At 41.1% G+C, this 14,231-nt stretch overlaps 2 protein-coding genes across 4 annotated transcripts in view; one reads left to right on the top strand and one right to left on the bottom strand.

Moving 5' to 3' along the window:
- SLC11A2 (solute carrier family 11 member 2) overlaps positions 1-14,231 on the top strand; it is a 59,534-nt gene that overhangs the window by 30,611 nt on the left and 14,692 nt on the right. For all 3 annotated transcript variants that reach the window (XM_089920718.1, XM_089920717.1, XM_022572168.3), the window contains one exon: positions 549-14,231. This exon is cut by the window's right edge and continues 14,692 nt beyond it. In XM_089920718.1, coding sequence (XP_089776844.1) covers positions 549-629 — 81 coding nt within the window. In that variant the 3' untranslated portion in view covers positions 630-14,231. The remainder of the gene's footprint in view (positions 1-548) is intronic.
- HIGD1C (HIG1 hypoxia inducible domain family member 1C) overlaps positions 983-14,231 on the bottom strand; it is a 20,321-nt gene continuing 7,072 nt past the window's right edge. Inside the window, exon 3 of the mRNA XM_030763087.2 lies at positions 983-5,881. Coding sequence (XP_030618947.1) covers positions 5,817-5,881 — 65 coding nt within the window. The 3' untranslated portion in view covers positions 983-5,816. The remainder of the gene's footprint in view (positions 5,882-14,231) is intronic.

Genomic DNA, 14,231 nt, shown 5'->3' with positions numbered 1-14,231 from the left:
CCAAAGGATAATAGGACCCAGATAATAGGGTCAGGATTTAGATTATTTGCAATTTGATTTCTTTTTTTTTTTGGCCGTGCTGGGCAGCTTGTGGGATCTCAGTTCCCTGACCAGGAGTTGAACCTCTGCGCTCTCAGCAGTAAAAGCCTGGAGTCCTAACCACTGGGCAGCCAGAAAAGTCCCTGAAATTTTATTTCTAACACACTTGGTATTAAAGTACAAAAGCTCGCAGTGCGTTTGCTCTTAATATCCTGATCAGAAACAATCATCCTGAGGCAGAGTGTGTCGCAAGAATAGTCAAAGTGCAAATTTTCCTGAGGGCATTCGGTACCATCTCAATCTTTAACTATTTTGGCTCCTAGCAATTATTTTATATACAATAAACCATTCATGTACCTGTAAGCCATTTCTTTTCTGAAATGAAAGTCTATATAGCAGAACTGAAAAAAGACCTACATTGACATGCTGATTATAGGTACTTAAATGCCAAATTCAATATTTAAATACTTGCACATCAGTCTAACCCTTTTCCATCTTTTTGTCCTCAGTACCTACGTCTGGGATTGACAGTTCAGCCTGAACTCTACCTTCTGAACACCGTGGATGCTGACTCACTTGTGTCTAGATGACTGACAGCCTGAGAGACTCTATAAGACCCACTTTCTCTTAGTCCTTTTGTGCCAAGTGTCCTGTTAACGTATCTCTGTTAGTTCAGTGGTGAGTTTTGTTCAACCATTTTGAGCAGAAGGCAAAGATTTCCTCATGGGACGGGTGTTAAAAGCTGACAGCTTTAAGCGTAGGTCAGAGACCCGGAGAGTCCTGCAACTGCCAGAGTTAAATTTTTAGCCCATGATGGTCACACACCCCTATGGGCTTGTGTCTCGACTTCTGGAATTTTAAAAATATATATGTGTGTATGTTTAGGTAAACCTGAACATATCAGTTTGGGTAGAGTTTTAAGGTTATATAAAAATGATAGATCTTTTGTATTTTTTTTAACAAATGTTGCTCAGATAAATCAGATATTTATTTTGTCTGGATCGCAAGTCACAAAGGAAAAGGAGCATTGTTCTTTTTCAGAGTGAACTGGTCAAGCTGACTTACTTTTAAAGTGATACTTGACTATAGCCAGTTAAATTTCACTTTGATTTTTATTGACTGAACCTTGGTGACTACTGATTCTAGCACATCATTTCCAAAGAAAACACTTCTTCTATTTGGCATGTTTAATCCTGGTTGTCGGTGTGCTTTGTGATTGTTATTTTCTTTGTTGCTTTTCTTGAGTTTTTTTCAGAGATATGATGGTATTTTCCAAAGAGCTTAATGCCTACGAACAGGATCCAGAAATCACACTGAAACCAATGATCAGTTTTCCCTGCTGCATTGTAACTCAGCCCATTCTAGCATTTAAGTTGTAGGTATAAAAAGAATTCTAACATTTAACTTTGTAAGTCCCAACAGAAGATAATGGAGGTATTAGTTTTCTTTCTGATGTGTGTATAGTCCCACCATGTCTTTTCTTCCCACTTTTCCCATTAACACTCCAAACACCATTTCTAGGTCCAAAGTCTATTTCCCAGAGTGGCTAATATTTCTAACGCTGACTCTCCTAGGGAATGCTAAGCGTTTTAAGTTATATATACCAAGTATAATAGTATGAGATGAGAATTAGGCTGGGACTTGGAAGATTTGTCCACATGTCACAAGCTGCCTGCCTACATGTGGCTTATAGAAATATATTTTTTGATCCCTCTGTTCCTAACCAGGATTTTTTTTCCATAAAATTTTTATAATAAAACATTTAGTATTTAAAACTTGAAAGTTTCTGCATAACGATCTGATTGAAAAGTCAGAAGATTTTCAACATTGGGCCCACGTTCCTTCATGGAAGTGCAGTTGGCTTAAACTGAGTGGCAGCTACCCATTTTTTTTTTTTTTTTACATCTTTATTGGAGTATAATTGCTTTACAATGGTGTGTTAGTTTCTACTGTATAACAAAGTGAATCAGCTATACATATACATATATCCCCATATCTCCTCCCTCCTGCGTCTCCCTCCCACCCTCCCTATCCCACCCCTCTAGGTGGTCACAAAGCACCGAGCTGATCTCCCTGTGCTATGCAGTTGCTTCCCACTAGCTATCTATTTTACACTTGGTAGTATATATAAGTTCATGCCCAGCTATCCATTTTTAATGGAATATACTCCAGGGTGGCATCCATGCCTTTTTTCATTTCCTTCCAGCCCAAAGGCATTGAGTTTGCAAACCCTGCAGGCTTTGTGTGTTTGAGCATCACTTTTCTCTTTCAGCTTAAAAACTGAATATCCAACCTCTCTGCCTTATTTTATTTATTTTTTTTCTGCCTTATTTTAAAACTTAGCACCTTTCAATAAGACTTAAAAAAATTCAGACATTGCCTATGTTCATTTATAATGATTTGATCCTCTAAGTGGCAGGGATTTTGTCCAAGATGATACTTTCAAATTCCCTCATTTCTACTTCATGGCCCTTGAAACTTCTGATAAGAGCGGCATCCTTGCAACGTAGGTTAGAGACCTTCTGATCTCAAAAATGAAACTGAGTTAATGCCACTTATCAGCTTTTACTTGAAAAAGCGACTTAAAAAATGAGTTTCAGCGTTTTCGTTTCTTTATACAGAGACAGCAATCTAGATGAATCAGTTTGTTGGATTTTCCTCCCTCCATGGGCAATTTCATTTCTCAGTAGTTTCACTACCAGAGAATATTTGGGGAAAGAAAAAAAAAGCAAAAAAAAAATCCTGTTTTGCAACTCATAAAAAGATAAGGTGGTTGGTTAAACAGAGATTAAGTACTTGAGGAATTTCTGTAGCTTTTCTCCATTCTTTAACTGTATGTTACTAGGAACAGACTAGAGTTTACAAAAATTTATAAGTATACCCCTCAGGACATATAGCTCCTGTAATCAGAAAATTTGATAATAAAGCAAACTGAATCATGCTAAAACCAGTAGAGAAGATTGATGTCTAAGGAGTGAGTCTTGGGTAAAGTTTTATGCTAAGTTAAGAATATTTAATTATTCTTTAATTTATGATTTACAAATCTGGATTTCTATGTTATGTGCTTATATAGATATTAATATATTCAATCTTTTTTTTTTTTGGCCGTGCTGTGCAGCATGTGGGATCTTAGCTCCCCAACCAGGGATTGAACTCTCGCCCCCTGCAGTTTTAAGTGTGGAGTCTTAACCCCTGGATCGCCAGGGAAATCCCAATATATTCAATCTTAAGATTAACCTAGATGCATATACTCACTCAGTTCCTGGGGTTTAACACTGTGGAGTCAGTTTTTTAAAAGGATGCTCTGACAGTGTATACCCAGAATGTTAGAACAATGCAGTTTAATAATTGTTACTGGGCAGCTGCTGCTACCTACCTGTGTGTTGGCTTAATGTAAAAGGCAGTCAGAGCATATCCAGGCACACGAAATAGTTTAGTCAGTGAGGCAGAGGTTACAGCAGACGATGAAAATAGCCTTCTCAGTTTTAAACATTATGATATTAAGCCACCAAACCTTTGCCCCAGAAGTATTGTGCAAATTCAGGTACTGTATTTTATCTATTTATAAGGTCCTCCTGCAACAGCCTCCCATCTTTACCCAGGCTAATGTGGGTAAATGGGCATCCTGCATACTTAACTTTTCTCCATACAAGATTTTACATTTTAATTTAAACATAATTTGTGAGCTCTCATGCATAATACTTTTTTTTTTTTTTTTTTTTTTTTGTGGTACGCGGGCCTCTCACTGTTGTGGCCTCTCCCGTCGCGGAGCACAGGCCCTGGACGCGCAGGCTCAGCGGCCATGGCTCACGGGCCCAGCCGCTCCGCGGCATGTGGGATCTTCCCGGACCGGTAACGAACCTGTGTCCCCTGCATCGGCAGGCGGACTCTCAACCACTGCGCCACCAGGGAAGTCCCATAATACTCTTAATAAATATTTTTCATCGCTTTTTTCAAGCAATAAATATATTACTTTAGTACTTTCAGAGTAAGATTATGACAAAATTCTGGAATCTCTTGGGTTTTGTGAGAAAAGCCCATTTCTGATTAAACACTTCAGTTAATCTATTTTTACTGCTGAGCATATATTGGGAGAGTGGGATCTTTCTGGTAGCCTGATTAGAAGTATCTTTTCATTGTGTAATCAACATGAAGGATGACATTTCTATTCCAGCCATCTTAAATTTTTCTGAATTTCATGGAACATATTAGAGCCAACTGCTGGAATATTTACCCTAGTAGAATAAAGTAGTTGGATTCTTTCCTTGCCTATTTTTTTTTAATTAATTAATTTATTTTTGGCTGCACTGGGTCTTTGTTGCTGCACGCGGGCTTTCTCTAGCTGCAGCGAGCGGGGGCTACTCTTCGTTGCAGTGTGCGGGCTTCACATTGCGGTGTTTTCTCTTGTTGCAGAGCACCGGCTCTAGGCGCGTGGGCTTCAGTAGTTGTGGCTCACAGACTCAGTAGTTGTGGCTTCCAGGCTCTAGAGCAGAGGTTCAGTAGTTGTGGCACACGGGCTTAGTTGCTCCACAGCATGTGGGATCTTCCTGGACTAGGGCTCGAACCCGTGTTCCCTGCAATGGCAGGCGGATTCTTAACCACTGCGCCACCAGGGAAGTCCCTCCTTGCCTATTTTCTATGGAGGACAGTGTTGACTGAAACGTGTACTTGTTGGTGGCACTAGAAGAGCCTCATGATAGGTACAGATGGCAACTTTTAAAATAATTACCCTGTGCCAGTAGAGAAAAGTGTATATAATACACAGAACAGTGGGTAATGTCTAGAATGCGGATATATTTTCAGATCTTCCTGTGTCTTTCCCTTGCCAAACACTAGACTTCACCTTCCTGTTAGAGTATTCCTCCACTACAGGCATCAAGGAAGGGGAAATCAGCACCACAGATCATATTACAGTGTATTCTTGATTTTATCTCAGTGGGTATTTTTTTGTTTTGTTTTGTTTTCTTTCCCAGGCCTGGAGTCAGGGAATAAATCTGAGCCATGGCAATTATGACTTCAACAAGGTCTAGCTTAGTTTTTAGAACCCTAGGGCAATTACAGAGGAGTTTGATGCCACGGGTATACTTAACATTTAATATCTTCTTTGTTTCTTGTGTTTTCTACAGTGTCATACCAGATTAGCAGTAGCACTTCTGGACTAAATCCTTTTTTCCCTCAATACTGCCATCTGAGGGAAAAGGGATTTTTTTTAGCAATTTACCTTTGTACTCCTAGAAGTACTTTCAACAAGTATAAAAATGAATACACAAATATTTAAATGTTAAGACCTTTACGTTTGTGGAAGAATAGTCAAGTTTTTATGTAAGAGTGAGGTGCACAGTGGTGAACCAGATTTAAATAACAACATGGCCATTCTCCTCTGATGTAATTTTTGCCCATTCTAGAAAGGAGTTTATGAAAGCCTTAATTACCTTGCCCTGTTTGTGGAGAATTAAGCTGTGAATAGAGCATCACATTTAATATGGATAGAGAAAATTTTTCTGTAGCCACTATATAACTCCTAATTTTCAGATTGATTTGGCGTAATATAGATTATTTTCTGCCACTAACTAGAAAATAAAAATTTTAAAAGTCAGAAAATCATGGCCTAGCCTTTGAAAGACATCAAGAAGGATATTTTTGAGCTGACTCTGTTGATTTGGAATGAAGTCTGTGAGAATTCCGGCTGAAACTTCTGCAGTATAATTTGCTACATATTAAAAATTCTTCATAATAAATAGTTTTCAGAAGGCTTCTTGTTTTTCTTGTCTGAAGCTTCATTTTTTGGACACATTGAAGGATCGAGGTCTAATATAATCCTTATACATAGAATAGAGAACACCTAGAAACCAAAAGATGTATATCAATAGAGTATCCATGGGAAACAAACACTGAATTTCTTCACTTGTATTTTTTCTAAAACCAACCTACAATTAAAAAACAAACAGACGCCCTCTATCTTACTAATTTTTGGCTTGGATCATATGAGTGACTCCAGGAAAAAAAAACAAAAAACAAATCTAAGAGCCCTTTGGGATCAGTATAAATCTGAATTTATGACATTACAATGACACCCTACCTAAAGTTTGAATTTTAAAATATTGGTGAGAAAGGAAAGTGGGAAGATTTGGCTAGATCTTGAGATAAAAACAATAGGCACTTCAACTTAGAAAACATCTATTCAGTGTCTACTAGTACTCAGTATTCTGAAGAAAAGCAAGGTGAATGGATCTAATCCCTGCTTCTAGGGATTTACAGTCCAGTGGATGAATTAGCTATGTTTAGGCAGATGAGGTAAATGTACATCTTCCCCAAGGATGAGGTCCTAGGGCCATGCAGAAAGGGGGAGGTGGCCAGGGAAAATATCCTGAGGAAGAGAGGAGCTGCTTCAGTGGATTCCAGGGATGTCAGCAAATGTTCATATCCAAAGCAAGTTAGGGGGCTTCCCTGGTGGCACAGTGGTCAAGAATCCACCTGCCAATGCAGGGGACACGGGTTTGAGCCCTGGTCTGGGAAGATCCCACATCACGGAGCAAACTAAGCCCATGCGCCACAACTACTGAGCCTGCGCTCTAGAGCCTGCGTGACACAACTACTGAAACCCGCGTGTCACAACTACTGAAGCCCGCGCACCTAGATCCCGTGCTTTGCAATGAGAAGCCACTGCAATGAGAAGCCCATGTGCCACAACAAAGAGCAGCCCCCACTCGCCGCAACTAGAGAAAGCCTGCACGCAACAACAAAGACCCAAGGCAGCCAAAAATAAATAAATAAATTTATAAAAACCAAACAAACAAATAAAGCAAGTTAGGGAGTCACAGATTTAAACTACAAGTCACCACTCTCTCCATCCATATCAATTGTCAAGGCATCAGCTATCTAGTAGATTGTCTGAACTAAACCTTTACTTCATTTTCCTTCAGCTTTATTTCTGACACCTCCTGTTAATACCTACAAAAAGTGCACAGAGCCTAAAGGGTAAGTTAGTTCTCATCTCAGTTAGATAGCAAATTAGATATCTGCACAAATAATTATTAACCTCTTGCCTACCTCTTAAATGTTGGTGTTCCCTGGAGTTCTGATCCCAACCCTTTTCTCACCTCATTCACACCTGTTGCTTCACTGGTAAGCAAGTTAGATCTCTCTTCTGAATGTGAGACCCATGTATAGATTATATTATATGTGACATTTCCATATCCCATAGTTATGGCCTCCAAAACTTTAAAATTGTATATAAGTAAATATGTTGAGCATGCCCTTCAAAATGCACATTTATTTATAAACCATATAAATGTACTACGATCAGTCTGTATACTGGTAAAGCTTTTTTTGTTTTTGGGTTTTTTAGGCTATGTGGTGTGGCATGCATGCGGGATCTTAGTTCCTCGACCAGGGATTGAACCCATGCCCCCTGCATTGGGAGTATGGAGTCTTAACCACTGGACTGCCAGGGAAGTCCCGCTTTTTTGTTTTTAAGATAAAAATATTTTCTTCCCACGTCCCCATGGACCTCCTTATACATCAACTAGGGTATGAGTACTGTAATTTAGAGACATCTTCCATAGGCATCTTAGTCAGTATAATATAAAATTAAGAGTTCAGGCTCTGGAATAGATTGCCCATGTTACTGTGAACAGGTAACCTTTCCTCTCTAAGCCTAAGTTTCCTTATCTGTAAAACAGATAATAACAGTACCTACCTCATTGAGTATTGTCGTTTAATAAAGACTTTGTCTGGTCATGAGCCCCTTGAGTCATACCTGAATTTATGCTAATTAGGTGACTCATGGTGGGCTCCTAGGTAGCTTCAGGATGTGGCTAGTCATGCCAGAAGACCAGCCATGTGATTAGACTTTCGGGGAGGGGAGTAGGACTGGAGATTGAGTTCAGTCATGTGGCCAGTGATTCAGTCAATCATGCCTACATAATGAAGCCCCAGTAAAAACTCTGGACACTGAAGCTCAGTGGAGTTTCTTGGTTGGTAAACACACGGATGTGCTGGGAGGGTGACATGCACCAATTCCATAGGGCGATATATATATATTTTTTTACACAGGGCGAGATTTTGAGTTTGGGACCCTCCCACACCTTACCCTATGTGTCTATTTGGTCCTGATTTGTATACTTTACAATAAAACTGTAATTGTGAGTATGGTGCTTCCCTAAGTACTATAAGTTCTTCTAGTGAAATATCAAACCTGAGGAAGTCTTGGGAAACCTTGAATTTGTAGCCAGTTGGTCAGAAGTGCAGGTGGTCTGGGAAACCCCAATGGCAGTGTCTGAAAGAAGGGCGGTGTTTTCGGGAACCATGTCCTTAAACCTGGGGCATCTGATGTGAGCTCCACGTGGTTGACATCAGTATTGAGTTGTCCTGCAATACACCAGGTGGTGTCCAAGTAGGTATTAAGATTAAATGAGATAATGATATATAAAGCAGAGTGACTTTTACATCATAAGCACTCATTGTATGTTATTACTGTTTTATCCAATATGTACTCATCCTCTCACCAAACCTGTTCTTTCTTCTTCATTCTTTTTTTTTTTTTTTCAGTACGTGGGCCTCTCACTGTTGTGGCCTCTCCCGTTGTGGAGCACAGGCTCCGGACGCGCAGGCTCAGCGGCCATGGCTCACGGGCCCAGCTGCTCCGCGGCATGTGAGATCCTCCCGGACCGGGGCACAAGCCCGTGTCCCCTGCATTGGCAGGCGGACTCTCAACCACTGCGCCACCAGGGAAGCCCCTTCTTCATTATTTTTATGTGTGAAAGGCAAACCTTTCATCTGGTTGCCCAGACCAGAAACCTAGGAGTCATCCTTGATTCTTCCTTCCTTACTTTTCCCAATCACTTAGTTGCTGAGTCCTCAGTATTTCTAGAATCCATCTCCTCTCTGTTGCCATTGCCACTGCCTTAATTCATATCCAATTCATCATCTAATTGGCTTCTGCCTTTTTTCTCCCTTCCTTTGCAAATCATCTCTAATCATTTTCCTTTTCCTCTTAACACTTTCTTCATGGTGATATAAATATGCATGGAAAATAGTTCATAAAGCTTAAATGACCAGATTAACAGTTGTAGAATGAACACCTGTAATTATGGGTCAAGAAGTAGAATATTACAGGCATCCTGGAAGCCTCCAGGTTTCCCTTTCTGATCATATTCCCCTCCCTTTTTCATAGGTAACCACTGTTCTGAATTTTATGATAAGAGTTTTCCTTGCCTTTATAGTGTGACAGTCTGTTTAGTATCCCTAAACAAACATTTTCATATTGCCTGTTTCTGATCTTTCTGTACAGCAGGCATCTTTTTTTTTTGGCTGAGTGGCATGTGGGACCTTAGTTCCACAACCAGGGATCGAACCCACACCCCCTGGATTGGAGGCGTGGAGTCTTAACCACTGGATGGCCAGGGAAGTCTCCCAGCAGGCATCTTTTAGATGCTGTTCTGACTGTTACTCCCCTGTTTAAACCCTTCACTGGCTCACTTCGTCTTTTTACTCCTCAACTAGCAACCATATAAATCTATTGGGGGATTTGTTTTATATCAGTTTAACTAAGCTGTTACTGTGTTTTCCAGAATTCCCTTCCCTGCATAGTTCCAGGTTAGCTTGGCCATGAGAGACATTTTACTTGAGATTTGAAGGTGAAAGTTGAAGCAGGAGCTGCCAAATTCTTTTTGCACTTGGAAGGCTTGGTGCAGAGCACCAGGTGCTATTACAGCTTGTGTATGTTGTTGTTTATCTGCTGGCTCACCTCGCTGTTGATGGGCAGCAGTCAGGCCCACAAATCCTTCAGCTCCTTCTGGATCTCCTCCATTAGCTTTTCTGGTTCCTGGGCCAGGTGTGGATTAGCTCCATGATAGAGGGTGCCAGCTTTTCCTAAAGGTCATGCCATGATCAAGGTTGGAGTCAGCAAGACTCGGACTCAAGTTTCCATTTGTCTTTGTGGGTTCCAGCTCACCCTTGCAGATTCTAGTTTAGTTTTCTTTCCCAATTGCTGCCTTGTTACCTTCAGGTGCCAGCATTAGAAATACAACCAACAACCTAACATGGACTGTTTAGCCAGCTCCCCAAATTGCTTAAGGTCATATCTCTATAATAAATCCCTTTTTATATATCACTGCTAGTAGTTTTCCTTCTCTGATTGAACCTGACGGATCCAGAATTTGGTATTGGAAGCTTCCAGAGGAATATAACTCTGAGCATTGGTTCTCTGAATTGGTTCTGGGTTATCTGGAGTTGGTTCTCTGATCTGATTATATTTAAAGGTATTAATGGGCTTTTTTTTTTTTTCCCCTCCAGTGGCAAAGAGTATGCTAGCAGTCCATGGCATGTGGTAGCAAAACATTAAAAACATTATCACCTTGCAGATACCCTTAATCAGGTGCCTGTAGAAAGCAAGGCTTTGGGTGGTCAGGTATTTATTGTCATAGAACATTTAGTGGAAATAAGGAGTATAATAAGATTAGTAACTTTTAAGTGTGCTGGAGAACTTGGGAAAACTATACGATGGGCTCATGGCTTTAAATTCCTAGCTCAAGGTCTTGTGAGGGACCTGAAAGCTTTATGACTTTCTAAAAAGAAACTCTTAACTCCCGTAGCCTTGAGACTGGTATTTTCGAAAAATGTACACAGGGGCTAATCCTGTGAGTGACTAATCACAACACAAGTTAAATTCCCAAACTCATAACACCTCTTACGTTAAAGTTTAGGGCATTGGGGACTTCCCTGGTGGTCCAGTGGTTAAGACTCCACACTCCTACAGCAGGGGGCAGGGGTTCGATCCCTTGTCAGGGAACTAGAGCCTGCATGCTGCAACTAAAAAAGACCCTGTATGTCGCAACGAAGATCCCTCGTGCTACAACTAAGACCTGGTGCAGCCAAATATATAAATAAATAAACATTAAAAAAGAAAAAAGTTTAGAGCACTGCTTTGGAAGGCGTGGGACTCTGAAAATTGGAATGGGGACATGTAAGCAGATTTCAGTGAAACTGGGTCCTTGAGCCCCTATATCTTACTGAGACTCTTTTGCCAGTAGAAACAGTCCTTCCCTCTGTCTGAGAATGACTGAAACTTGGACCAAAAAGTAGTCTCCACTAAATGAAGTTGAAATACCAGAACTTCCTTAGTATACTTCCATGGTACAGCAGTGATTCTTCTTTACTGGGGCAATTTTGTTCCCCAGGGAAATCTGGCAATGTCTGGAGACGTGTTTGGCTTTCACAGCGCGGGTGGGTACCATTGGCATCTAGTGGGTAGAAGCCAGGGATGCTGCTGAACATTCTGTAATGCACAGGACAGTCCTCCACAACAAAGAATAATCCAGTCCAAAATGTCAATAGTGCTGAGATTGAGAAACTTTGCCATAAAAGAAGGTATCCAAAGGCTTAGGGAGATTGGAATGTTAGACTGGATTTATCCTGCTCACTCACCCCCTAAATATATCTCCTTCCTTCTGCAGAGCTGTGAGAAGTACATTTGTGAAGGCAGCCTTGCCCTCCTTGAAGAGGTCTATGGTAATGATTTCCTATAAGCCAGAAATGACAGTAGGAATTTCTGGGCTCCCTGAGTTCAGTAGGGATGATGGGATTGTGGGATGGCAGGGGTCAAGCGGCAGCTTTTAATTGACAAAGACAAGGAAAGCATGATTACTGTGATGGGCAGCAAAGCCTAAGCAGTAATCAATATAGTCTAAGCCACAAAGATCTTTGGCATTTTGGCTAATTGATCATGTCGTACCTAGAGTTGAAAGCGGTGAGCAGCATGTAAGCAGAAAAGCTCTAGGTCTGGCGAACAGAAGTTTGACTTGAATCATCACAATAGAGAGCCATGGCCCCTCAACCAATTCCCAAATTTGAGCCAATTCATAGACCCAAGGTCCCTGGAATTAACGAGAGGTCAGATCTCCTTAAGGAAAGACCCTGTTTCACAGCCAAAAATGCAAATACTATAAATCCTCCTTCTAGTCTTCCCCAAAGGCACCTGTGACTACTCAGCAGGGTGCCTGTGCAAGAGGAAGGGGAGATAATCACATTTGTGGGACATTGTTAAATATTGATTTTGAATTGACACTAATGCCTGGAGAATTAGTGTGTTCTACCAGTCGAACTAGGAGTTTATGGTCAGGTCAGTGGAGTTTTGCTGTGGGTCTATTTTACAGTTGGTCTGGTGGGTCCCTGAACTTACCTTATGTTATTTCCCCAGTTATGGAATGTGTAATTGGAATGGACATACTCAGCAACTATCAGAATCCTCACGTTGGTTCCCTGACCTGGGGAGTAAGGGCTATTATGGTAGGGAAAGCCAAGTGTAAGCCATTGTTGGTTTCTTAAAAATTAATTAATTAACTTATTTTTGGCTGCGTTGGGTTTTCATTGCTGTGTGCGGGCTTTTCTCTTGTTGCAGCGAGTGGGCTTCTCATTGTGGTGGCTTCTCTTGTTGCCGAGCACAGGCTCTAGGCATGTGGGCTTCAGTAGTTGTGGCACGTGGGCTCAGTAGTTGTGGCTTACAGGCTCTCGAGCACAGGCTCAGTAGTTGTGGCACATGGGCTCAGTTGCTCTGCAGCATGTGAGATCTTCCCGGACCAGGGCTCAAACCCGTGTCCCCTGCATTGGCAGGCGATTCTTAACACTGTGCCATCAGGAAAGTGCAGTGTAAGCCATTCTAAATGCTTCTATTACCAAAGCAATACTGCATTCCCAGAGGGATTGTAGAGACTAGTGTCATCATCAAGGACGTTAAAGATGCCAGGGTGGTGATTCCTACCACATCTCCATTCATTTTGCCTCTTTGGTCAGAAGACAGATGGATCTTGGAGAATGATAATGGATTTCTATAAACTTAGTCAGGTGATCAGTCTAATTGCAGCTTCTGTACAGGTGTGGTTTCATTGCTATAGCAAATCAACACAATTTTTGCTGTTTGTTTTGCAGCTATTAATCTGATTGATTGCTTTTTTCTGTATACCTTTTAGTAAAGACCATCAGAAGCAGATTGCTTTCATCTGGCAGGGCCAGCAGTATACTTTCAGTGTTCAGTCTCACGGCTGTGTGAACTCTCCAGCCCTATGCCACAATCTAGTCTGCAGGACCTGGATCATCTCTCTATTCCACAAGACATCACATTAGTCCATTACATTGATTTGATCTATCAAGGGTAAATTGTTACTATACTGGTAGGGTAAGGAGGAGTGTGTCTGGAATGTATACCTTCTGGGGCCTTTCTTAGTAGTCCCATGTCATGTGATTAAAGAAGGTGGAAAATTATACCCAGTACAGGAAGGATCATTAATGACCCAGATCATTTAAGAATGTTTGGGTCAACACCCCAGTCAAATAACCATGAATAGCCAAGGTGCTTTCGGAAGGCAAAGGGTGGATGAAATGGCCAGTGGAAAAACATAGTTATAGTATGAGCCATGATCATCCGACCAGTTGCAGAAACAAAGACTGTGATAGTTATGAATATTTCTTCCTTATTATTATTTTTTTTTTTTGCGGTACGCGGGCCTCTCGCTGTTGTGGCCTCTCCCGTTGTGGAGCACAGGCTCCGGACGCGCAGGCTCAGCGGCCATGGCTCACGGGCGCAGCCGCTCCACGGCATGTGGGATCTTCCCGGACCGGGGCACAAACCCGTGTCCTCTGCATCGGCAGGCGGACTCTCAACCACTGCGCCACCAGGGAAGCCCCTTATTTTGATATGAATACACTTGTGTATACAGTCACCAATTTTTTTTCTATTTGCCATTTCCATTTACCCACCATCTAATATAGGAAGTGTTAATAGTAATTAACTTTATATCTCAGGATTTAAGTCACAGGATATCAAAAGGGAATATGACTCAGCTCAAAGATGAATCAACATCACCCAAAGATGGACAAAGGGATTTTGTATCCTCTTTTGGGAGAGAGTTAGCATGTTTTTGGTTATACAAGGGATGGTTGATTTTGCCATTGTCTTTATTTGAAGGTAAGTGTATTAAAAGAGGTGTATATGGATGCCAGGTTGACAAGGGATAGACAGTGACGGATTTGTAATGTATCAACTTAGCTAAACTATAACTAGATTTTCCAGAATTCCTTTCCTTTCATTCCCTGAAAAATTGCACAAGAGACATTTTGCGTGAGATTTAGAAGGTAGAAGTAAAGCAGCAACCAAATTCTTTTGACCTGGGAAGGCACTGTTGCAGCATAGTTTT

The sequence above is a fragment of the Delphinapterus leucas genome, chromosome 11, assembly GCF_059928025.1.
Source record: "Delphinapterus leucas isolate spDelLeu-1000000601 "Yukka" chromosome 11, BTC_Dleu_Yukka2, whole genome shotgun sequence".
Taxonomy (NCBI): domain Eukaryota; kingdom Metazoa; phylum Chordata; class Mammalia; order Artiodactyla; family Monodontidae; genus Delphinapterus; species Delphinapterus leucas.
Note: the sequence above shows the minus strand (reverse complement) of the source record. Positions and strands in the feature narration are given on the sequence as shown.